This window comes from Maniola hyperantus, chromosome 18, assembly GCF_902806685.2.
Source record: "Maniola hyperantus chromosome 18, iAphHyp1.2, whole genome shotgun sequence".
In the NCBI taxonomy this organism is placed as follows: Eukaryota; Metazoa; Arthropoda; class Insecta; order Lepidoptera; family Nymphalidae; genus Maniola; species Maniola hyperantus.
In genome coordinates this window covers 11,942,052-11,968,236 of record NC_048553.1, presented here as the reverse complement: position 1 = coordinate 11,968,236, position 26,185 = coordinate 11,942,052, and the positions used below count along the sequence as shown (strand labels likewise).

Sequence of the window (26,185 nt, the reverse complement as noted above, 5' to 3'; positions counted from 1 at the left end):
TGGGTTTAATATTAATGTTATAATATCACTTATATCGTCTTTTCCGGTGGAAAAATTATATTAAATTATAACATGACTAAGAATTCGTCGAAAACATAAAATTGTAAGGTTTAAAATGTGACCTATTCGTTCAAACCACGTTACGATGTGGTTTAAAACTTCTAGTACGTGACGTCGAGATGGCAATCGGGGTGGGGACGCCCGCATACCCGTACAGCCCCCGCGCGCTAACGAGGTGCGGGATAGCGCGAGTGCGGGACGTCCCGCGCGTCCCGGGGCGCGAGTGCGGGTGCACGCGATTGGTTGATCAGTCGGCGCGAATGCACGCGAATGGTTGATACGTCGACTTTCGCTTTCCGCCTTCGCCAACTTTCTCCCACTACGCTGCTTCAGATCCAAGTTGTTTGCCGAGCACTATACCATTGATGCCCACGCCACCCTGTGATTATTATCTACTAGGTATAGTCGACACATTTTAAACTGAGTCGTCGAATTATCTGTCTGTTTCGCTCGCACTTACCTACGACCTGTAAGTGCGAGCGAAACAGACAGATAACTCGACGACTCAGGTTACAGCCTTCTTTTTCTTTAATAAAGAAGGCTGTGACTCTGTAGGGCGATTGTCTAAAACCTGCATCAATCATCATTACAATCTCAATTGTTCTGATTGGCTGAATGTGTGCGATTCTTGTTGCAACAATGCATTGTGGCCAATAGTGAGCGAGCATTAACCAATCAGAGATGATTGCGATCGTGACATTGTAGCTGTCAAACAACCGCGGTAGGGCCACTGTTTAAAATGCGTCGACTATATTTTGTACCTAACTAGTTAGGTAGGTTTGAAGTATCTACCAATTACTAGCTGTTCTTAGATGCGTCTCTCTCTCGCTATACGTGTCTTGTTTGTTTGTACAGTCAAGTTGAAAATTTACTTCGTTTTGTTACTAAGCTTGCTTAAGCTGAGCTGGAACCTAGTTCTCGAGTGTACCTACCATGCGCAAGATCGCAAAGCTAGCTTCACGCTGACGCATTTAAGTTTGAATCGTACTATACCTACCTACGCAGTGATTTGTAGCTGGGTTTTTTGGTTGATAACCTTATATTATGAAGTCATCTTATAATATGTAGGTATAGGTAGGTACTATCAGTTATATACTAACGCCTCGTATTCTACAGTCCATTTGTTTCTTACACCGTGTTTATGTGATGATTTTACGCAAAAATGGATTTTTTGTGCAGAAATTCTATTATTTTGAGTTTACTTGCAGTGCTATCGACAAATACTCAGACTCTAAATGGTAAGTTATAGATTTTTAATGACATCAATTAGTTAAGGTACTTAGGCCAATAATAATGGATAGGTACCTACCTACGCGGCAGAAGATAATGTACCTACATCGACCTTTAGAAAGAGGTAGTGGTTTTGTAGAGCACTGTCTCTGTGGTTGAGACCGACAAAACGTTGGTAACATAGGTATGAGTGACAGAGACAACGCTCTACAAAGCCGAAATGTCATTTCTAAGGGCCGATGTACATTATTTTCTGCCACGATGTATTGTGTCCTGATATAGGAGGCTGTGGTCCTGTCCATTGCCATTTCAGTTTCGCAATCTCCCGCCCCCTCACCTCTTCCCAGTTATCGCCGTGGCCGGACTATCTTTATCTCTAAGGCAGTGGTCCGACCGCCGCCGGCGAGAAAACGACTAACTATCGGCGATTTTCTCTCTCAAGAAACACACAACAAATGTACATTCCGTGTAAACGAAAAAGATGCATATATTACAAGTTGCTGACTGTTCACACTGGCGGCGACGACTCGCTTTACTAGTTTTGTCGCTGAGCGACAGCCTTTCAAAAATTAACTCGCTCAGCGCTATTCGTTCAGCGATGCTCGCTCGCTTGAACACGTGACGCGCGCGCAGGTTTGCACAGGAATCGCTCGTCGCACTTGTACACTCGCTTATAGCCCGGCGACAAAACCACACAAAACTATCGAAACTACACGCTTCCCGCTGATCGCCAACTCGTTTATAGTTTCTAGTTCTACTCGTTTCTCGTTCATCGTCGGCGGTCGGACCACTGCCTGATGGTTAATTAATCCCTTATAGCTGAACTTTCAACATGCGGTGGCAATGCACAGTGCGTGGTGTTAGAGGACTGCAAAGGACTGTACAATCCGCTGACGAGGGTCAGCGTCCAGCCTAGTGTGTTGGGCCTGCTGAAACAACTGCACTGCGGGTTCGATAAGCTTATTCAACCAATGGTAAGCGTCTTCTCTTCTTTTATCTATGATCTCCTTCAATATTGTTTCATAATTGCATTCACAATATTATTTCACCAGGAACAGTTCCTGAATCTCTATGGTTTAGGAGTGATGTACCATGCATCATTAGGTTTGAGGAGTTGGAACTTGGAATGTAAGCCGTTGCTTGATACCTAAAATATCAATTCAACATCAGAAATTCCTAAATCCCCATGGCTTAGGAGTTCACCGAGTTCAGTACCTTGCAGCATCAGGATTGAGGAGTTGGGATCCGAAGTTCAATAATGTAGTCTATGCTTGGTATCTCAAATAATATTTCATCATCCGCAGTTCCTGAATCACAATAGTTTAGGAGTGCTGTATCCTACATCATCAGAGTTGAGGAGTCGGGACTTGGAGTTCAACTATGAAGTCGTTGCTTGGTACCTACAACATTATTTCACTATGAACACTTTCTGAATCTTGATAACTTAGGCGGGCAGTAACCCTGCAGCATCAGGTTTGAGGAGTTAGATCCAGAAATTTAAATGGGACCACCACGGAAACTTTTTCTGTTGGCTAAAAAAAATATTTGCAAATCGGTCCAGAAACCTCGAAAAAATCGATGTACATACATACTTACATAAAAAAAAACCGGCCAAGTGCGAGTCAGGCTCGCGCAATGAGGGTTCCGTACTACAGTCGTATTTTTTCGACATTTTGCAGGATAATTCAAAAACTATGATGCATAAAAATAAATAAAAATCTGTTTTAGAATGTACAGGTGAAGACTTTTCATAATATTTTTTTACATTTTCAAATTTTCAAATTTATTGATTATATTTAGAAAAAGAAACCTAATATCTTTCCTCCAAGGTGTTTCCTTCTGGCTTCTTCATGATCCATGATGCCTCCACTCGTAGTTAAGACAAGGTATCCGAATTGCCGGGATGGAAGAAGGTTAGTCCACCTTTCAATATCATTAATGGGCACGTCAAATCGTGGAGAAATAACGCCACATTTATTTAGCCTGCCTGTGAGGTTTACTACTATTTTGCCCGCTCTGTGGTCATCTACTATTTCGAATTCACCGATGTATCCATGCTTCATCATCACAGTCAGAAACTTGACTATCACTTTGGAACAGGGCCGGATGAGCACTTGTCTTTTGCCTCTTTTCTCGGCATTGTGTATGGATTTTAGAGCATCACTCAATACGTTCATACGCACCATGGCTAGGATTTAAAAACCCGCCTCCTACCCCTATGTAATGTAATATGATACCCCACTTGATATAGTCACTCACTTCGAAAGTTGAAAATACTTATTATTAGTTCATGACCACAATATAATTTTTTTGTGTGATCTGACCCTAAATTCACGGTTTTTAGATTTTTCCCCAAATGTCAGCTATAAGATCTACCTACCTGCCAAATTTCATGACTCTAGGTCAACGGGAAGTACCCTCTAGATTTCTTGACAGACAGACAGACAGACAGCAAAGTGATCCTATAAGGGTTCCGTTTTTCCTTTTGAGGTACGGAACCCTAAAAAACGGGCCGAATTGAGAACCACCTCCTTTTTGGAAGTCGGTTAAAAAAAGCTAACTCGTGCTCCGTAATTTGACTTCCAGATATGCTGTCCGCCAGTGTTATCCTTCTATCCTGAAACCAGTACCAGCGCCGCTGCAGCGTTTGACAGGGAGGCAGCGCTGAGCTTGCTGCCGGGACCGATGTCCTGCGGCATAGACCGCGACGACAACAAGATCTACGGTGGCGAGGAGACCGAGATCGACGAGCATCCGTGGATGGCGATGATCAGATATAGCAAGTGTAGGTGTCCGTGTCTGTACTCAGGTCGTGGTCAGTTGAGACGTTGTTGAGACGTTTGATAGATACCATATTATGGAGCCGGGACCACCTCCTGCCACCTAGACCTCGCCAAAAGGATCTCGGCGGAGATTATATCCAATCCAATCTAATACCTGATGGATTAGATTGGTTTCCTGTTTGCGTCCACTGCTGGACATAGGCTTTTCCAAGAACGCGTCACCAAACACGGTCCTCCGCCTTTCTCATCCATCCGCTCCCCACCACCTTCAGGTCATCGGTCCAGCGGGCTGGGGGTCGTCCCACACTGCGCTTACCGGTACGCGGTCTCCACTCCAGAATACGTCTGCCCCATCGGCCGTCGGTTCTGCGACAGACATGACCTGCCCATTGCCACTTCACAGGGCACATAGTTCGTAAAACCGATGGACGTTGTGGTCCCAAGGTGCTAGAAAGGCGACCTCGCACCGGAAGACGCAGTGTTGGAAGACCCCCCACTAGGACGGACGACATCAGACGGGTCGCAGGGAGCCGCTGGATTCAGGCGACGCAAGACCGTGGAGTGTGGAAGTCCCTACAAAAGACCTATGTCCAGCTGTGGACGTCTATCGGTTGATGATGATGATGATGATTGTTGTTTACAGCGACAGGCAGCGGCTTCTACTGCGGCGGGGTGCTGATATCGTCCCGATACGTGCTAACTGCAGCGCACTGCATCAAAGGGCTGCCCCAAGATTGGAAAGTGTAAGATACATTTTATTTACAACACAGGATTTCATAAATATCATTGAAATATTTATACAAAGAACAAAATCAAACAAAAAGGCTAGAACCTAAATAAATCTGTAGGCATCTGTAGCACCAGGAATTATCTACCGAATCTTGAAGAATATCGTAAAAAACTGAACTGGCTCCCTATTAGGCATCGACGTAATCTACATGTTCTTTCCATCCTATTTGCCACACTTTTCCATCCCTGGTCACCATCCTACCTTATAGATCAGTTTAAATTCTTTAGCTCCTTCGAACGTAATCGCGGCCTGCGTTCCTGCGGAATCATTCACTGTAAAAGCAGCTCTCAAAGATCACTTTAGTGATAAGGTCGCCCTTTGTTTTTAAAGTGTATCCTGTATTCTTACTCTCTGTAATCCTAGTAACAATAAAGTTGTTTTAAATTAAATTAAATTAAGAATTCTGTACATAATTCCTGGCGTTTGGGCGGGCTTCAAGATGTTTCTGGTCAGTAAAATTTTGCCTTTCAGTTTCTAACATAATAAGTAGAAATAGAAGCGAAAAGTGGTGCGTATAAATGCGCAACATCACACAGGAAATTTTGTAATGTCAAAGCATATTCGGATTCACAAATTAATATCCTTGTAACTGTTTGTAATCCATGTCTATAAGCAGATAGGTTAAATAATGATTTATTTATTATTTATCCTCCAAGGGTATTCCCTCACACATGCCACTCTAGTACCTACTTCTCTAGTATACTTAATAGGTAGGTATATTATTAAAATAAGCACACTATTCAATTCATTTTGATTTTGGGCTTCAAGAAGCTAAACCCAATACAATTTTTGACGACCTCAATGGCGCAATGGTAAGCGCTGGTGGTCTTATTAGTGGGTGGTCCCGAGATCTATTCCTGGCAGGGATTTGGAATTTTATAATTTCTAAATTTCTGGTCTCGTCTGGTGGGAGCCTTCGACCCTGACTAGTTACCACCCTACCGGCAAAGCCGTGCCGCCAAGCGATTTAGCGTTCCGGTACGATGCTGTATAGAAACTAAAGGGGCTTGGGTCTATTAAAAACTGCCATACCCCTTTCAGGTTAACCCGCTTCTTAGACTGCATCGTCACTTACCATCAGGTCAGATTGCAGTCAAGGGCTAACTTGTATCATCATCATCATGATCAACCCATCACCGGCTCACTACAGAGCACGGGTCTCCTCTCAGCGTGAGAAGGGTTTTGGCCATAGTTTAGTACGCTGGCCGTGTGTGGATTGGTAGACTTCAAACACCTTTAAGAACATTATGGAGAACTCTCAGGCACGCAGGTTTTTAGTTTAGTTTAATATTCTTTATTGTACACCAAAAAATAAAAAATAAAAGACACAAAAAGAAACATGTAAAAGAAGAACATACAATCAGCGGCCTTATCGCTGTGAAGCGATCTCTACCAGGCAACTAGGTTGAAGAGGATTTAAGGGCTAGTGAAAACTGGGTTTAAGGTGTACGTAAGTTGTTAGGGAACATAAAGATAATAATTATAATATAAGTAATATGTATATTAATAGGCACAGAAATGCCTTAATAATAATATATAGATAAAGATATACACAGGTACATATATAATACATAATATATATACATATATTAATATATAATATAGTGATAGATGAATAATAAATATACAACAATAATATTATGAGTAATATTGATGTTTTAATTGTAGGATAATATATTTAATAATGTGTAATTACATAGAAGGGTTCTGACAGTTTAGATAGTGTTTATATACACGAGTCTTGAAAACGTTAAGAGACGGAGCTTGTCGTACCTGCTGAGGAAGGGCGTTCCATAGCCTGATTGCTGTAACAGTAAAGGAATCTGAATATAGCGCCGAGTTGTGTTTCGGGTAAGCAAGAATATCTATATTTGAGGAACGCTGAACGCGACCTAAGGAGCCAAAGGGTTTAAAACGTTCTTTCAGGTATATAGGAGAGCATGGGTCATTGAGAATGCCATAGAGACAGGCAAGAACGTGCGCATTCCGGCGATACCGAATATTGAGCCACCCTAGTTCGGAACGGAATTTTGAGATGTGATCGAACTTACGCAAACCAAATATATACCGAATGCATAGATTGAGTAGACGATCGAGTTTGTTCAGTAGCTCTTCTGTAAGGTCAGTGTAGCAAATGTCCGCATAATCTATAAGGGGGAGCAACAGAGAGTTAACAAGCACAAGTTTTGCCTTTGGGGGCAACATATTCTGCATCCGTTTAAGTGCGTGCATAGAAGCAAAAACCTTCCGACTAATTTCCCCAACGTGAAAAGACCAGGAGAGACCTTGCGAGATATAAAGCCCTAAGTTTTTGACCTGAGTGGTGTATGGTAGATTTAAGTTGTTAAAGATGACAGGAGGAAGTGAATTTAAGTCCAGTTTTGACTTTAAACGCACATAACTCCGAAAAGTTAGAGGTGCGTGCCCGGGATCGAACCCCCGACCTCCGACTAGAAGGCGGACGTCCTAACCACTAGGCTATCACAGCGCTAACTTGTATCTGAATTTAAAAAAAAAAATTTTAGGAGCCACGTCCGCCTAGGGGAATGGAACACGTCGAGCGTTGTAGACTGCTTCATGGGCGACTGCAACGAGCCGCCTCTCGACGTGCCAGTGGAAGACATCGTGGTACACGAACACTACGCGCCGAACGACGGACACCAGCAGAACGACATCGCGCTGCTGAGACTCGCGTATGATGTGCCTTTCAATGGTGTGTTGAGGATAATTTCAATACAGTGGACCCCCGGTAATCCGGCCCCTGTCTAATCCGGCCCCTGTCTAATCCGGCACCCCCTGTAATCCGACGTGGTCTAATATTTATTATTGAATATTTTTAGGGTTCCGTACCTCAAAAGGAAAAACGGAACCCTTATAGGATCACTTTGTTGTCTGTCTGTCTGTCAAGAAACCTACAGGGTACTTCCCGTTGACCTAGAATCATGAAATTTGGCAGGTAGGTAGATCTTATAGCTGACATTTGGGGAAAAATCTGAAAACTGTGAATTTAGGGTTAGATCACACAAAAAAAAATTAAATTGTGGACATGAACTAATAATTAGTATTTTCAACTTTCGAAGTGAGTGACTATATCAAGTGGGGTATCATATGAAAGGTCGTCACATGTACATTCTAAAACAGATTTTTATTTATTTTTATGCATCATAGTTTTTGAATTATCGTGCAAAATGTGTGTGACTATGAATCCTAGGCTTTAGGTATTGTGATATTTTCACTTGTTCTCAGACTTTGTGAAGCCGATCTGCCTGCCCACGGATTCATCGCTAGCCAGGAAAACCTTCGAGGGTGCCGATATGGAGGTGGCGGGCTGGGGCAAGACGGAAACAAGTAAGTTTCCCTGACGTGGGTACCTTCAGTGGATGAAAATAAGTAAATAAATAAATAAATAAAAATCGTTTTTATTCGTATAAACTTTTACAAGTACTTACGAATAGTCGGATGCATCTACCACTGGTTCGGAATGCCTTTCCTACCGAGAAGAACCAGCAAGAAACTCGGCGGTTGCTCTTTTCAAATATTTGATATAGGTACAAGATTATGCCATGTATAAAATAGTATTTGCAGTCTTGTGCGTTGCCGGAACGAGCTGCAGGTCAAATCCACGCTCTTTTATCATTTAAATAATCTTCAATTGTGTAATATGCTTTTTTCAGGAGCATATTTTTAATAATTGATTGATGATGATGATTATGTAGGTAATATGATTTCAGGTTCTACATCAGCCGTGAAACTGAAAGTGCGTGTACCAGTCGTCAGCAACTCGGCTTGCTCTCAGATATACAAGTTATCTGATAGGAACATAAGCGAAAAGCAGATTTGTGCTGGGGGAACTTCGTACCAGGACTCCTGCAAGGGAGACTCCGGAGGCCCACTGATGGCCCGAGACTCCACTATGAAGTGGATGGTGTTGGGCGTGGTGTCATTTGGACCCTCGCCCTGTGGTTATCCTGGCTGGCCGGGAGTGTACACGAGGGTCCCAGCCTTTGTCGACTGGATATTATCTAAATTGCGATAATAAGTTTTCAGTGGAACACCTACCTACTTACCTCATCATGATCAACCCATCAGCGGCTCACTACAGAGCACAGGTCTCCTCTCAGAGTGAGAAGGGTTTTGGCCATACCACGTCAGTGTCCGCACTTGGCCAGCGTGGCCGTCTACCACGCTGGCCAAGTGCGGATTGACAGACTTCACACACCTTTGAGAACATTATGGAGAACTCTCAGGCATGCAGGTTTCCTCACGATGTTTTCCTTCACCGTTAAAGCTGTGGTAGCCTAGTGGTTAGGACGTCCGCCTTCCAATCGGAGGACGGGGGTTCAATCCCGGGCACGCCCCTCTAACTTTTCGGAGTTATCCTACTTACCTAGATATATTTAATTCTCATTACAAATAAATCAATTTTCTTTTATTCTTTCCCTTATATATAAAATCTCACACCCGGCTATACTCACGTGTTTAGTCGACGTTAGCCCGACTAGTTTCGAACCCATCCGGGGTCCTTTTTCAAGGAGTCGGTTCGCGCACGCGTCGCGAACTTACTACATAATCTATCTCCATTCCAAATTTCAGTCAAATCCGTCAGTAAGTAGTTTTTGCGTGATTGAGTTATAAACATCCAACATCCACACTTTCACATTTATAATATTAAGTACTAGCGACCCGCCCCGGCTTCGCATGGGTGGCAATGTAGATACTTATGTAGTGTCACTTCCATACAAATTATAATTAATTATATTATAAATGCGACCATCGCCGCCTCCGTCTCGTTTTGTTGCGAGTAATATTTGTTAATTTTCGATGGAAGCTTGATTTCTTCCGACATTTTGTTCAAATATCGTCATATTTCAACAAATTAACACAAACCAATATTAAACTATACCTACAAACCTTTCTCTTGAATCACTCTATCTATTAGTGAAAACCGCATTAAAATCCGTTGCGTGGTTTAAAAGATCTACGCGTTCATACATACAGACAGCGGGAAGCGACTTTATTTTATACTATGTAGAGAAGTATCTATAGGTACTAGGATTAGGATTAGGATAATGGAAATCACTCACGATAGTTTAAACACTAACATATTCTTTCTTTCTTTCTACTATGTATGACTATGAACTATTCTGCCTCGGCCCGGCTTCGTTCGGGCAGAATCAGAACACTTTCTTTTATCTGTTAAAAATGCGAAAATTAATAAAATCTATCTATCTGTAAACTATCGATAAGAAGGTATAGTACGCAACAGGTCGAGATGTCAATCGGGGCACAGACTCACAGCCTCTGAGCTAACCTGGTGCGGAATGGCGCGATTGACGTGCGGGGCGCCCCCCACTTCATACCCCGATTGCCATCTCGACCTATCGCGTACTATAGCTACCTATCAAGAAATTGTATGTTTTTTTTTGCAAAACAACTTATTGACAGATTACAGATAGATCCGGACAAATATTATAAAAGCGAAAGTTTGTATGTGTGTGTGTGTGTATGTATGTTTGTTACTCCTTCACGCAAAAACTACTGCACGGATTTGGCTAAAATTTGGAATGGAGATAGATTATACCCTGGATTAACACATAGGCTACTTTTTATCCCGGAAAATAAAAGAGTTCCCGCGGGATTTTGAAAAACGTAAATCCACGCGGGCGAAGTCGCGGGCATCAGCTAGTTATTAATAAAGCAGGTAAGTAGATAATAAAAAACAATTTTAAAAATAAAAATTTATTCATAACATTGTCATGGCACATTTGCTGAGAGTATTTAATGGCTATATCTTGTGACAAATTATTAGTAGGTAGGTTATATTATATGTTTCAAATGATTTTTTTCACTGCTTAATAAAATTTCTAACAAGTGAGATTTTTAGCAAACTAAACGCGACATATAACCAAAGTTCCTGGCCCCCCTTCCAGATAGGTATAGGCAGGCCCAGGTAGCTACGCTGTGCTAAAAGGCACAGAAACTTTGTAATAAAAATGCCATCATTTACATTACCTACTTATACTTTTGTGCATCTCGTATTTTTACCGAATAAAGTCAACATGGAGATATGTAGGTAGGTACCTATTTACGTATTTCTGGTGAGATCTGGAGAGAGAAGGGAGCATATTCCCAATCGAGCGATTCAGACTTAAATCTAGATAAAACTAAATATTATAAAAACGTGTTAGACATCATATCAGTTTGTCAACTTTTTATGCTTCACTCTAACAGTTAGTTTCACAAATTAACAAGGACTGCGATGACAGTGGTGGGGACATGGGATGTCCGTGCATCGATTTAATTTTATAGATTGATTGTATAGCTTGCAGTCCGTACAAAATGAGATCTCACTCGCCATTTTAACTCTATGGGTCAACTGTCATGTCAAAAGTACGGTTCACCTTTAAAATAAGGACTAAAATCGTACTTTAGACATGACAGTTGATACAAAGTTAAAATGGCGAGTGAGGTCTCATTTTGTACGCATTACACATATAACACACAAAACAAAAGATCTACCAGTCCAAAACCAATGCGCGGCCGTATAGGTAAACACCCTCATGTTGCGCCTTACTTCATACCATAGATCGATAAATCGCCCACTGAGCAGGTACAAGATGTATTTATGTGAAACGAACTGTAGGTATAGGTGCCCGTTATTCTTAAGAGAAGTGTCTTCCGAGCGCTCCCCATACAAACGGAGCTTATTTTTATTTGATTTTGAATATAAATGAAGCCAATAAAATTAAGTAGAAAAAAAATGGCTCCGGAATTTCCGGGATACAACCCGGATTTTTATGGGGTGCGCTCAAAGGAGACAAAAAATCACATTATTAAGGTCTCAGCTTGGATAGTATCCAATCGGTATAGGCAGTAACTCTTGTGTAGACTCCAGGCCAGCCAGGGGTACCGCACGGCGAGGGACCGTAAGACACCACACCTATAGCCATCCAGTTCATAGCAGCCACCTGCCCCATCAACGGCCCTCCGGAGTCTCCCCTGCAGGAGTCCTGGCCAGACAGTCCTCCCGCACAGAGTTGGTTGTCAGTTATAGTACGCCCTGCCCTGTTGTAAATCTCTTGACAGTCTGATTTCCTGACGACCGGCACTCGCACTTTCAGTTTGACTTCTGATGCTGATCCTGGAATCAGGAAAGTAGGTCAGGAGTATATTTACATCACTGTGTACGCAATACAAGCCGAGGCGATCGATAGCGTCGAATTAGATAAAAATATTACGGTTAGGTTAGGAACAAACGCAGCCTAGAGCCTGCAGTATTGGTGGAAATCTGAAAGAAGCCCAGTCGTAGAACTTATAAAGAACTAGAGTAACCGACAAAGCGCAACGGATTACGAAGCTGAAGTGGCAATGGGTAAGGGCACATAGTTGTTAAAACCGATAGACGTTGGGGTCCCAAGGTGCTAGAGTGGCGACCTAACACCGGAAGACGCAGTGTTGGCAGACCTCCACTATGTGGACGGACGACATCAGACGAGTCGCAAGGAGCCGCTGGATTCAGGCGGCGCAAGACCGTGGCGTGTGGAAGTCCCTAAAGAGACCTATGTCCAGCAGTGGACAGTCAGACAGTCTATCGGTTGATGATGATGATGAGATAATCAACATACTTGTTTCTGTCTTCCCCCAGCCCGCCACCTCCATATCAGCACCCTCAAAAGTTTCGCCTGCCAACGACGGATCAGTGGGGAGACAAATCGGCTTCACAAAATCTGAAAGCAACAATAAAATTACAATGTATGGTCTTACAAGACTCAGGATAACGAAAATTTCTTATGGATTTGAGGCTCGACGATGGCTTGCAAAAATTCAATCTACCATGAGTAACTAGGTACCATAAAAAAAACCGGCCACGTGCGAGTCAGGCTCGCGCAATGTGGGTTCCGTACTACATTCGCATTTTTTCGACATTTTACACGATAATTCAAAAATTGTAATGCACAAAAATAAATAGAATTTTATTTATTTTTGTGCATTACAGTTTTAGAATGTACAGGTGAAGACCTTTCATATGATACCCCAGTTGATATAGTTATCTTACTTCGAAAATTTAAAATACTAATTATTAGTTTATGACCCCAATTTAATTTTTTTCGTGTGATGTGACCACAAATTCACGGTTTTCAGATTTTTTCCCCTTATGTCTGCTATAAGACCTACGTACCTGCCAAGTTTCATGATTCTAGGTCAACGGGAAAGTACCCTGTAGGTTTCTTGACAGACCGACAGACAGACAGACAGACAACAAAGTGATCCTATAACGGTTCCGTTTTTCCTTTTGCGGTACGGAACCCTAAAAAGGAAGATAAGATGGCAAGCTAGAAACTTAGAAAGATTGCATCTGGCCCACGGCATAGCATTATTATTGGAAGCTCACTCCATGTTTGCGAGTTTCAGTTCAGGCTTACATACCATTGAAAGGCACATTATACGCCAGCCTCAGCAGCGCGATATCATTCTGCTGGTGGCCGTCGGTGGGGTCATAGCCCGCGTGTGCTATGACCTCTTCTACAGGCACGTCGAGAGGCTCTGGGCTGCAGTCGCCCTTGCTAGCGCAGTCTATAGTGGTCGACGTGTTCCACTCGCCGAGACGGACTTGGGACCTGAAAATAAGGTACTTTTAAGGTTTGATCAAAGAAACAGAGCAAAGCTTTTTTTATTATTTATAGACTAGCGCTTGGCTGCAATCAGACCTGGTGGCAAGTGATGATGCAGCCCAAGATGGAGCGCGCTTGCCTCTATTCACTCTTGACTTGAAGGTACCCATATTATAATTGGAGGGGAAAACTGATACTGGAAGGGTGTTCCAAATCTTAGCTGTTCGAATCAGAAATGTGGAGGCAAATCACTTCGTACGTATCCGTGGGATTTCAACTACGTATGGGTGCAGACCTTGGCGATGCCTTGCGGTACGATAGTAGAAAGGTGAAGAAGGAACCAGGTTGAAAAGCTTTTCGGCACACTCTCCGAAATATATCCTGTAAACGGGTTTCTTCATTGGGCGTGATGCCAAATCATCATAAAAGTCAGAAAATTTACAAGGGGCTGTATGAAGACGTCAACACTCCAGATTGTATGAAATCCTCGGAATCATCCTCATACAGTCGTGCGTCTGTAGTGTGACTGGCTTCTGGTTTCATAATGCTCCTTGTATTGAAAAATCCGCAAAGACATACCGTGCAGTTGCAGTCAAAGCCATCTTTAACCTATTGGAGGCCCTGGGCACATTAAAATAACGGGGCCCCTATGATCTTGACAGAGTAGGTAAAAACAAGAAGGCTCGGATATACTCGTAAGTTAGTCTTGACTGGTTAACAATCTCTATGGTCCTATGTTTGAGAGGGCATTTTTGACCTTTGATTTTATAGAAATAAATATTAAATAGGTTTTTCGGTAGTAAAATATCGGTCGGTCGTATAAAGTTTGGTGATTTGGTGGCAGCGACTAGTGGGCCCCTAATGACCGTGGGCCCTGGGCACGTGCCCAGAGGGAAAGAGGGTCCTGGTTGCAGTGTGAGTTTCATGCTTTATTTCACTGTAAGGTATGATGAAACTCAAGCGCAAGATTAGGTAGGTATATGATTTTATGAACTTACACTGTCCAAGACTCCGGCAGGTCAGACCCTTTGACGCAGTGCGCCGCAGTCAGCACGTATCGGGACGATATCAGCACCCCGCCGCAGTAGAAACCGCTGCCCTTTGCTGTAAACCATCCAAGTGGTGTAAATAACTATTGTGACTTGATTTTACGTATTTCGGAAGACCCTCTATTTAATAATCACTGAAAAAAATTTTTTTTTGATTTAGTCAAATACCCAATTCTATCATAGGGCTGATTCACAATGGAGCGGCAGGAGGCGGCATGGGCGTGACGAGCATTTTCAGTGTGAAATAATTTTAAACTTTCTCTACGTAAATCGCTTGAAAAGCTCGAAAAGGTCACGCAGCCGGCGCTGGCCTCGTCGCTTCGTTGCCGGCCTCTGTCGTTCCGGTATGAATCGGCCCTAGACTAGACTGCACCATCAGTATACCAGGTGCAGAGATAGAAGCAGTAAAAATAGCTGTAGATTATGTTATGTGTATAAATAGGTATCCAACAACAGGAAAATTTGAATCATCTGTTGCTAGGACCAGTTTATATGCAATTTAAATAATAATGAAGTAGGTAGGGACTTAGATAGCTTCTCGTAAGATTAGGTAATATTGCTTATATATTGCTAATATTATGTTAACAAATTGCTGGCATATTCGCAACATCATGATCAAACCATCATCAGAGTGAGAAGGGTTTTGGCCATAGTCTACCACGCTGGCCATGTGCGGATTGGTAGACTTCACACACCTTTGAGGACATTATGGAGAACTCTCAGTCGTGCAGGTTTCCTCACGATGTTTTCCTTCACCGTTAAAGGAAGTGATATTTAATTAATTAAAACGCACATACCTAGCTTCGAAAAGTTAGAGGTGCATGCCCGGGATCGAACCACCGACCTACGAAGGCGGACGTCCTAACCACTAGGCTATCACAGCACATGACATGGATGAAGAAATACTTACCAAGAATTTCAAAGGCAGATAAAGATGGAGCTAGGGTAAACTTGCGCTACTATACAGGGTGTAACCAGAACGCTAGCAAAACTTAGCGTTATTGTTATACTACCTAAACACAATCCAATACCAATAACCATTTGCCTCATTTTGTAGTTTTAGTGATATAGTATTTTTCAAACCCTCAATGCATGGCATGCAAAACTGGGGTCAATGCCCGACCTACGACGTGGCATTGACTCCGAGTGGCCTACTTACGTAACTTTCGTTGACCTCTAGCGACAGTCAGATGTTTTATTTGCAAAACCAAAAAATCCCAAAAAAATGTGTACCTACGCTTTTTATATCTGACCAAAGCCATCCAGGGATGCTCGTCGATCTCGGTGATGATGCCGCCGTAGATTCTGTCGTCGTTCATGACGCCGCAGGTGTTGCGGTCCGGCAGCAGCGCCAGCGCCGTGCGTCTGTCGAAGCCCATGCGGTTCGCCGGCTGGGGGTTGAGGAACTCTGGCGGACAACATACCTGAAATTAAAGAGTAAAGAGATAATAATTTTAGCGTTTAAACTATCGTGAGTGATTTCCATTTATACATAATATCTTACACCCAGTCAACCGCATCAGTTTCAGCCGCGACGCGTGCGCAAACTGACTCCTTGAAAAGGACCCCGGATGGGTTCCGAAACTAGTCGGGCTAACGTCGACTAAACACGTGAGTTACAGCCGGGTGTAAGATATGTATGACACAATAATTTATTATTTACACGAATGCCCTAAAATAGAGTGTAATATTTTTAGGGCTCATGTGTTCGTGGCGGGGTGCTGCAACTGGTCGTACAGCCCGATGCACTGCCCCAGAGGGATGCATACATCTGAAGATTACGTTACCTACCATGGGCTGTTGTCGCGAGTCAAAGCCGCAGTGCAACCTCTTCAGCAGGTCTACTAAGGTGCGGCTGGCGGGGTTCTGCTGCAACTGGTCGTACAGCCCGATGCACTGCTCCAGAGGGATGCATACATCTGAAGATTACGTTACCTACCATGGGCTGTTGTCGCGAGTCAAAGCCGCAGTGCAACCTCTTCAGCAGGTCTACTAAGGTGCGGCTGGCGGGGTTCTGCTGCAACTGGTCGTACAGCCCGATGCACTGCTCCAGAGAGATGCATACATCTGAAGATTACGTTACCTACCATGGGCTGTTGTCGCGAGTCAAAGCCGCAGTGCAACCTCCTCAGCAGGTCTACTAAGGTGCGGCTGGCGGGGTTCTGCTGCAACTGGTCGTACAGCCCGATGCACTGCTCCAGAGGGATGCATACATCTGAAGATTACGTTACCTACCATGGGCTGTTGTCGCGAGTCAAAGCCGCAGTGCAACCTCCTCAGCAGGTCTACTAAGGTGCGGCTGGCGGGGTTCTGCTGCAACTGGTCGTACAGCCCGATGCACTGCTCCAGAGAGATGCATACATCTGAAGATTACGTTACCTACCATGGGCTGTTGTCGCGAGTCAAAGCCGCAGTGCAACCTCCTCAGCAGGTTTCTTAAAGCGCGGCTTTCAGGGTTCTGCTGCAACTGGTCGTACAGCCCGACACACTGCCCCAGAGGGATGCATTGCGCGTTGTTGCATACAAGATCTGAAACGAGACAGAAACTGGTGAAAACCTAAAAATATAGGTGGCAATTTGATCCTATATCACTGCAGATCTACTTACGAGTAGGTATATCTTCTCTACATAGTATAAAATAAAGTCGCTTCCCGCTGTCTGTATGTATGAACGCGTAGATCTTTTAAACGGATTTTAATGCGGTTTTCACCAATAGATAGAGTGATTCAAGAGAAAGATATAGCTATAGTTTAATATTGGGTTGTGTTAATTTGTTGAAATATGACGATATTTGAACAGAATGTCGGAAGAAATCAAGCTTCCATCGAAAATTAAAAAAATATTACGCGCAACAAAACGAGATGGAGGCGGCTGCAGTGGTCGTATTTATAATAAAGGTATGGAATTATGGATTATTATTAATGACTCCTCACTGACACCACATTGGTATCTACATTGCACCCATGCGAAGCCGGGGCGGGTCGCTAGTTGTAAAATAATCAAGTCGATCCGTTGCGGCGTGATTAAAGGACGAACTAACAAAAAAACACAAATAATATGGGTAGGGACTAGGGAGCGATTTAAAGTAGAATTCTGATGTTAGAGCCCAGACTACTGTTAGAGAGGTTATCTAAACTCAAGGAACACGGATATATAGAACAAATTGATTGCCAATCAAATTGTTATTGTACATGCGAAATTGTGTGCGAGTAAATTACTTAGTTGGCTATATTTATTGTTAGTTGGCTATATTTATTGTTAGTTGGCTATATTTATTGTTAGTTGGCTATATTTATTGTTAGTTGGCTATATTTATTGTTAGTTGGCTATATTTATTGTTAGTTGGCTATATTTATTGTTAGTTGGCTATATTTATTGTTAGTTGGCTATATTTATTGTTAGTTGGCTATATTTATTGTTAGTTGGCTATATTTATTGTTAGTTGGCTATATTTATTGTTAGTTGGCTATATTTATTGTTAGTTGGCTATATTTATTGTTATTTGGCTATATTTATTGTTAGTTGGCTATATTTATTGTTATTTGGCTATATTTACCTATTGTTAGTTGGCTATATTTATTGTTAGTTGGCTATATTTATTGTTAGTTGGCTATATTTATTGTTATTTGGCTATATTTATTGTTAGTTGGCTATATTTATTGTTATTTGGCTATATTTACCTATTGTTAGTTGGCTATATTTATCGTCAACTGCAACTGTACACCTCACATAATATTCGAGTAAATTACCAATCAAATAGTAGGTATCTAAGTAGGCCATGTGGAATATTTAAGTACCTAGCTGGTCTGGCCTACTAAGAAGGTATTTTTTTTTGTTTTTTTTTTTTTTTTTTTTTTTTTTTTTAATTATTTAGATAGATAAATCGACTGGTTTCACGTTCATCTAACTATAGAGCAGTGACTTATATATTATATAGGTATATCGATGCTGTAGACTTATTATTTTACAGTTAATGTGATGTTTTGATTTTGATGGAGGCAGTCGATAATATTTATGTGCTGATTTCTGAAGTGGGGTCAATGGTCTGCGGAAATGATTCTCAAAGTCGCGACCCGGCATGCACCTACTCTGTTGTTATAAAGTCCCTCAAATTGCTAAAGTTTCGAGCTGATGGTATATTTTTACTTAAATATACCTACCTACGTCAAATGACGTCATTTCGATGTTAAGACATGGTTCCAGCGCAATAGCAATTTGCGGGACTTATAATTTGTTATCTTTATACATAGACCTATTAATAGCACAGCTTTAGTACGAAATGCTTTGACGAAATGACTCTTCACGCGCCATTTTAACTCTATGGGTCATCTGTCATGTCAAAAGTACCACCTTTAAAATAAGGACTAATAAAACAAGTACCTACTTTTGACATGAAATTTGACACAAAAAGTTAAATTTGGAGAGGAGTTAAATTTTACGCGTTATACTTGACAAAATAAATTAGGAGCTAGTGGGAAAAAGTGCTTGATCTAAATACCTACCTACTTACAGCTCATTCCTTTTATCCAGCCTAAAACACCCCCCTACGGTGTATATTCTGAAACGTATCTCTATCTATCCACTTTTTTAACAAAATTTGTGTACCAATTTTTAGTCCGGGGTGGCTAGACGTACCTACATACGTTTCCGAGTATACACCCTAGGGTGTGTGTTTTAGGGTGGAAAGCCGGAATAATACCTACTTACGCGGTATGTTCAACCAACCAATTTCAAATAAAAATTGCATCCTTGAGGCACCTTTTTCAAAAACAAAGAATTCTAACGGGATATTTTCGGACCTAAATCCACGTTAATAAAACATTAAAGTTATGGGTTTACCCATATTAAATGTTATGAATGCGAAAGTAACTTTTCACAACAAAGAAGTTAACTTTTCACAGCCCATCTGTTTTATCGATTTTGACAAAATTTGCAAAGAGAGCTTACACCTTAGGGACGGACGGATGTAGATTGTAGAATACTTTTTATTCCGGAAAATGAAAGAATTCCTGCAGCATAAAAAAAAATTAGGTCCGTGTAGATAAGTCGCGGGCATCAACTAACTAGATAGCTGTCTGTAGTTTTAGACGTATATTTACATGATTCCGTAAATTTATGCTAAGTATCTGCTTCGATATAATATGAAAATTGTACAATTCAAGTAGCGCTTGGTCATTTTCCTGTTATATCGAGACATAATGGCAGATAGGTATTCGTGATTGATCCGACGATGCCTCATCCACTTGACTAATTCGTAACTTAATTAAAAAACGTTATTTTAACTTATCTAATGGTTAATCGTTAAGATATTAACTGTTCTGATTAGGTTTTTCCATTAGATACCTGCATATTATTGATTTTAATATTAATTATATTAATCAATAAAATATCAATTTATTAGGTAGGTACCTAGTTAACTTATTAGGTAGTTAAGGAGGAAATTTTCAAATCGCTGCATACCTATGTTTTTATTAATATAAGTACCTAGGTCACGTATACCACCTACCTGCACCTATTTTATTAGGTTTTGGACTTTGGTTTCATTTAGGAACATCTTATGCGCCTCTGATGTGCTAGAAAACCCTAGAATCTGTTTACATACCTTATATCCAGCTAAGGGAAAATAGGCACAACAAGAAAAAGTATTGAATACCTACTCAATAAGAAGCGAGCTCTTTATGAAATATCGATGTCATAGTAAAGTATCAAGTATCGTACAATGGGCGCAGACTTACATCGTTATTATTGATAATCTCAATAATTTTTGTTTTCCTGTTACTACTAAGTACTAACACATCATTAATTTAACTATTTGTGTCTCACATACCAGCATAAGCAGATAGCGCAGTAGCGAAGAAACACAGAAATATGACTTTTTTGCACCACATATCAATTATTTTGCATATAACTCCACATGAACCTTGATTTATTATTTAAAATACTCCGAACTGTCAATAATTGTCTCGATTCTTACAACCGATAACTTGTGTAGCCTTGGGAACGTTTAAAGGTTATCAATAGTTCAATACACACAAAACAAACACACTGTCTGAATTAATATATTCAATCGGTTAAAACGTGTTTGAGCGCGGAAAAGGCAAGCTCATCTGAGTATCTGATGGGATTTCATTGTATAAATATAATACTTTCCACGCGTCGCTGCTCGTTTAGTATAAGAGCAAACATCAATTATTCCATCCCAAGCACTTCACCCACATACCCATGTTTTGTTTGGGTTTTTTATTTTTTTAAACTTTTAAAATGAGTGCAATTTTGAAAATCACAGTTCGCTTTCTTCTTGAAGTTTTTGACAGAATCTAAAAATGGTTGTCCGACCAGCCTCATATTTCTAGCTTTTTTACAGTTTTTGTCTCAAAACAAATAAATAATAATAAGTTCTGATTATGTTTTCTTCCACTAGGTAGGAGGAAACAACGTATTGACATGTCTAACTTCACTAGGATGCTCCAGGCGACATACGGACTAAAACCTCCTGCCTTCTTCGGCCCTCCTCCCCGGCACGGCGATGTACTAAACATTAGGAAGGAGGCTGTCTCTGCTCAGGCTTCGTTTGTTTTTTGCTTGCCCCATTCATGTTTTATTCTCTTCTCCATGATTATTTTATTATAATATTATATTTTAATACATACATTTTAAAAGCTAAATAAATCGCTATAAAACGTCTAAACTAACAAGGGAAATCATTTCCGTTGTGTTGTCTTAGTTAGAAATATCCATATATAAGACCAACTCGCTCGCATTAAAATACCACGAGCTCTTAGCGTATTCCGTTCTGTGACTCCCACTTCAACCTATAGTCTATAATGAACAAGTTTTTAACAACTTGTCTGTATTTGGCTAAAACATTGGCAAGCCATTTTTTCATTTTATTTTTATTAAGAACAGGTTTGCGATTGATTGCTATCCACAGTTGCTATCTCACCGATGATGATGGGTGACGATGCACTCAGTATGTTAGTATTTAAGAGGCCTCAAGGAGAGTATCCAAGGGAAGCTGGGAAGTGTTTTCGACAACCAGCCTGGTACATTAGTGTGCCCTGTTTTGTTATAATTAGGAAGTCCCGAGTTCGATTCCTGGAAGGGGCTATTTGGGCATTTGTAATTTCTAAATTTTCTCTATTTTTAAATGGTCTGGTGGGAGGCTTTGACCGTACATTAGACGGAATACATTGTGATACTTAATAAGTAATAATTAAAATAGAGGCATCCATAATAATTGATTTTAGGTTAGCAAATGTAGGCCTAGGACAATAATAACTAGAGGATGCCCACGACGTCATCCTAGAAACTCATGATTTTTTGGGATATCCGTCTCCGGGATGCCAGAGATCTCTGTATCTAATTGTATCAAAATCGGTTTAGCGAATGGGGATTAAAAAGAAAACAGAAAGACTCACTTTCCTTCCCAAATCCTTTCGTAGCGGATGTCTACGTTATAACAAATTTCAGCCCGATCCGTCCAGTAGTTTAGGTCTGCGTTGATAGATCATGTCAGTCAGCTAGCTTTTTCTTTTAAATACAGAGATTAGTATATGTATATTATTATATTTACAATTTTATCACCAGAGACCCCTAACCTCTCATGTATTAGTAGTAGAGGTACATATTCTGTGGTAGAGGTCAGTGATAATAACTGATATGTTCGTAACTACGCGGACGCGATCGCTTATTCTGTTTATCCACTCTAAACATCCACCCTAGGGTGTATACTCGGAAAGGTATATCTGTCTATACACTCTGTAAGAAGAACTGTTGCATACTATTTTGTGTCCGTTTCTCCACCCCGGACAGGGTGGATTGACTGAATTTGTATACTTAAGCGTAATTTTTCGATTCGGGGTGGATAGATGACAGCTGTGCTCAGGCAGGCATGGGGTAAACTATCCAATATGTAGTAAATATTAAGATAGTTGACAGGATTTACTTTATTTTATTGCGAGAAAAATTTTCAAAAAATTTTGAAAAACGGAAAAGTCACGTGTTACTCCTTCACGCCTCAACTAATAAACCGATTTGGCTCATTGATTATACCCTGGATTAACACATAGGCTACCTTTAATCCTGGATAATCAAAGAGCTCTCACGGGATTTTTAATATGCTAAATATCCACGCGGACGGAGTCTCGGGTATCAGCTAGTCGTAAGTAAATTTAAATCTGCTGTGCTACATGTTGCTACGTGCTGTCATCGATTGGAATAAAAGGTTCTTTATCAAAAACGAATTAAAATACTAAACGCACATTAGCGTACGACACTTGTCACCGTCCACTAATACATTGACAAAAATTAGTAAAAATTTCGACTTGTTCGATCTCATTAATTAGCTGTTGATCTATTGTTTTCTTCAGATAAATATTATATTTTAGCGCCAAATAAAGATCTAAATATTGCCTACGGAATACGGATGTGATTTCAGTATGAAATTATGCCCTAGATGCCCGTAAATGGGAAAATAAATTAGTAGGTATGGAAATCGTTTAACCTTATGAGTGTCAAAGTACATAATACCTGTGTTGTTATCAAAAATACTCGGCTCTACTTTAATCGGTCTGTTTGTTCTGGCTCTTAGGTATAAGTGATAGGTAAGTCCCGCAAATTGCTATTGCGCTGGAACCATGTATCATTAACATCGAAATGAAGACATTTTGACTTCAGCCGAAATAAAAATATACCTACCATCAGCTCAAAACTTTAGTCTAGTGCTGACGTCACTAAAATGGCAGCCACGCGCATTAGCAATTTGCGGGACTTATATCATAAATATTGGTCCAGTTTATTAACTCAGTGGTCCCATTATGTAGCTAGGATTCTGAATTTCCCACTAGCTCTTGGGTCTATTGCGCTTTGTAAAAAATTGTGTATTAAATTAAAATTTTATTTGCTCATGCAGTTTTTTCAGGCGCAGGAAGGATAAAAAATTAAAAAGTTGAAAAAACGAATGAAGTCTTGCCGTTTAGAAGACAGAAAATTAGGAATCCCAAGAATTATTATTATTTACCTATTAAAAATCCCATAATATATGAAATTAGTTGAGGCCCGCGACAATGGATTTCGGTTTTTAAAATCTCGTGGGAACTCTGTTGATTTTCCGGGATCAAAAGTGGCCTTTGTCCTTCCCCGGGATGCAAGCTATCTCTGTACCAAATTTCATCGAAATCAATTAAACGGATGAGCCGTGAAAAGCTAGCAGACAGACAGACAGACAGACACACTCTCGCATTTATAATATTAGTATGGAAGTATGGATTATTGATATGGGTAAGGTGAGTGATAAGGAATGCCCTAAATTGCCCTAGTAGTGTGAGCTGTGCGTGGATATATCAGTCAGTCAGTCAGTCACCTTTTCCTTTTATATATTTAAGATTAAACTCTACACATTTGAAAAATTTAAATCTCATCAAATAATTTATTATCTAGTCTCTGGTCATATGTCGGTGGATATCGTCGAAGAGTTTGAGTCCCAGGGTGAACATGGTGATGCTCTTCAACAGCTGCCAGCTGTACGGATCTTTGGTCTTCTTCCACAAGCTGCTTGCGCTCTTCCACACTGATGAAAATCTACGTTTCATAGAATTGTACAGCTGCAACGAAAAATGCAACCTAAACTTACTTCTGAAGCTGATATAGCCTAGTGGTTAGGACGTCCGCCTTCTAATCGGAGGTCGGGGGTTCGATCCCGGGCACTCACCTCTAACTTTTCGGTGAACAAATGATGATGATGATGAAACTTACTTCTTGAGGTAGTTACTCGTATACTTAAATAAGTACATACTAACTAATTAGTCTAACTAACTAATTAACTAACTAACTCTAACTATTCCGCGTGGACTTCATCATGATCAACCCATCGCCAGCTCACTACAGAGTACCGGTCTCCTCTCAGAGTGACAAGGTTTTTGGCCATAGTCTACCACGCTGGCCATTTGCGGATTGGTAGACTTCACACACCTTTGAGAACATTATGGAGAACTCTCAGGCATGCCGGTTTCCTCACGATGTTTTCCTTCACCGTTAAATCAAGTGATATATAATTATTTAAAACGCACATAACTCCGAAAAGTTAGAGGTGCGTGCCCGGGATTGAACCCCCGACCTCCGATTAGAAGGCGGACGTCCTAACCACTAGGTTAGCATACGCTAGTGGACAATAAAAGGCATAATTCACTAACATAATTAGGTGGTGGTTTTGGCACACATCTAGGTCGCGATGCCGGTGTCACCCCAGAAGTTCCAGGTATATCCTTATCGAGAACAGACGCACAGGGTACAGGCGCTGCAGCTCTCTGCGAATGCCCAGGTTCTGGCTCATCAGCATTCTGGTTCAGTTTCCTGGTGCACGTATTTAACTTGCAGCCGGGCATTTAATAGTTTTTACACTTTTTGCGTTTAGTCCTGCATAGTTTTATCATAGTTTCTTTTATTTTTTGGTAAAATTGATGTTCAGAAGTTAAGATTGAAATATTTACCTATTGACATACATTTGACATTTTAAAAAGCTTGGATTCTCTATGTTTTAAAGATTCAGAGTATCTTAGTCCGTAAAAAATGACTTCTCACGTGCCATATTAAAAGTATAGTAGGTACGCGACAGGTCGAGATGGCAATCAGAATGAGGGCGCCCCGCGCACCCGCTCAGCCCCCGCGGTAACCCAGTGCGAGATTAGAAGTACAGAGAAGTAAAAGATGAGTTAAAGAGAGTTTACCGTTAGGTACTATTATCTTAGGATTAAAGAGTCAGAGAGGGAGAATGAGTGGTACAGGCACAGGCCATGTAAAGCGTAGAGTTGTTAAGTACTAGTATACACAAGCACTATATACTTACCTAATTCCAAACAACCTAGAATTTGTTGTATCTAGTGGTAGATGCATGGATATTCACCCAAGAAGTTAGGTAATTATGTTTTAGTTTAACTTACCGTAAAACACTAATTGTAAAATTGTAAAAGATAAAAATAGGTACCTATATGAATTAAAAGTAGTGCCTAAATAAGTAAATAGTAATGAGAGTCTTTGCCAACGTGATTTTAAATTCATTTTAACTTGCAGTGAAAAAAAAAACAGAGTAGGAAAGGAAACAAGATTTACTAAACATGTCAATTCATTTAATTTTTACATTCGCCTGCCTTTACTCTATACTATAGCTTACGAGTATATCAATTAAACACCATTTACAAAATCACTGCTATCATAATGCTTATTTAAATAATAGGTAGGTACAAATCAAAAAAGAGGTAGACATAAGTTACACGATAGTTGAAAAGGGAACAAAAGTAGGTCCAGCATGCGTTCAGCACACTTAAGTTTTGCCTCATTTTTGCCTATTCTTCATTAAGACTTCAGTATTTTTTTCTCATTATATACCTATTTTAAATGTTTGTTTTCACTCTTTACTTTTGCTAGTGTTTCTGTCAATTGTGTCTTATTTTTTTCTGCTGAGCGATTGCGTGAGAATGACAGCTACAATGTCACGATCGCAATCATCTCTGCTGGGCGATTGCCTAAAACCTGCATCAATCATTATTACAATCTCAATTGTTTTGATTGGCTGAATTTGTGCAATTCTTGTTGCAACAATGCATTGTAGTCAATAGCGAGCGAGCGTCAACCAATCAGAGATGATTGCGATCGTGACATTGTAGC

At 40.8% G+C, this 26,185-nt stretch overlaps 3 protein-coding genes across 6 annotated transcripts; 1 reads left to right on the top strand and 2 right to left on the bottom strand.

Moving 5' to 3' along the window:
• The first annotated feature begins 1,118 nt into the window (after positions 1-1,118).
• LOC117990702 (CLIP domain-containing serine protease HP8-like) lies at positions 1,119-9,295 on the top strand. The gene is made up of 7 exons (XM_034978178.2): positions 1,119-1,298; positions 2,110-2,264; positions 3,877-4,075; positions 4,717-4,816; positions 7,389-7,576; positions 8,110-8,211; positions 8,595-9,295. The coding sequence occupies exons 1-7, from the start codon at positions 1,223-1,225 to the stop codon at positions 8,897-8,899; spliced, it is 1,125 nt and encodes a 374-aa protein (XP_034834069.2). The 5' UTR covers positions 1,119-1,222; the 3' UTR covers positions 8,900-9,295.
• Positions 3,047-3,495, bottom strand: LOC117990705 (small ribosomal subunit protein uS8A). The gene has a single exon (XM_034978184.2). It carries the CDS (start codon positions 3,474-3,476, stop codon positions 3,087-3,089), a length of 390 nt encoding a protein of 129 aa, XP_034834075.1. The 5' UTR covers positions 3,477-3,495; the 3' UTR covers positions 3,047-3,086.
• A 1,291-nt stretch (positions 9,296-10,586) lies between the features above and the next one.
• LOC117990699 (CLIP domain-containing serine protease HP8-like) lies at positions 10,587-22,053 on the bottom strand. 4 transcript variants are annotated; one of them, XM_069504696.1, is made up of 7 exons: positions 21,943-22,053; positions 16,908-17,053; positions 15,762-15,948; positions 14,474-14,579; positions 13,291-13,481; positions 12,489-12,590; positions 10,587-12,004 (listed from the first exon to the last, which is right to left on the bottom strand). In XM_069504696.1, exons 2-7 carry the CDS (start codon positions 16,908-16,910, stop codon positions 11,697-11,699), a joined length of 897 nt encoding a protein of 298 aa, XP_069360797.1. In that variant the 5' UTR covers positions 16,911-17,053; positions 21,943-22,053; the 3' UTR covers positions 10,587-11,696. The 4 variants fall into 4 exon arrangements, with proteins under 4 accessions (XP_069360797.1, XP_034834066.1, XP_069360798.1 ...); XM_034978175.2 differs by lacking the exon at positions 21,943-22,053 and adding an exon at positions 20,352-20,661; XM_069504697.1 differs by lacking the exons at positions 16,908-17,053; positions 21,943-22,053 and adding an exon at positions 16,612-16,893.
• Between the last annotated feature and the right edge of the window lie 4,132 nt (positions 22,054-26,185).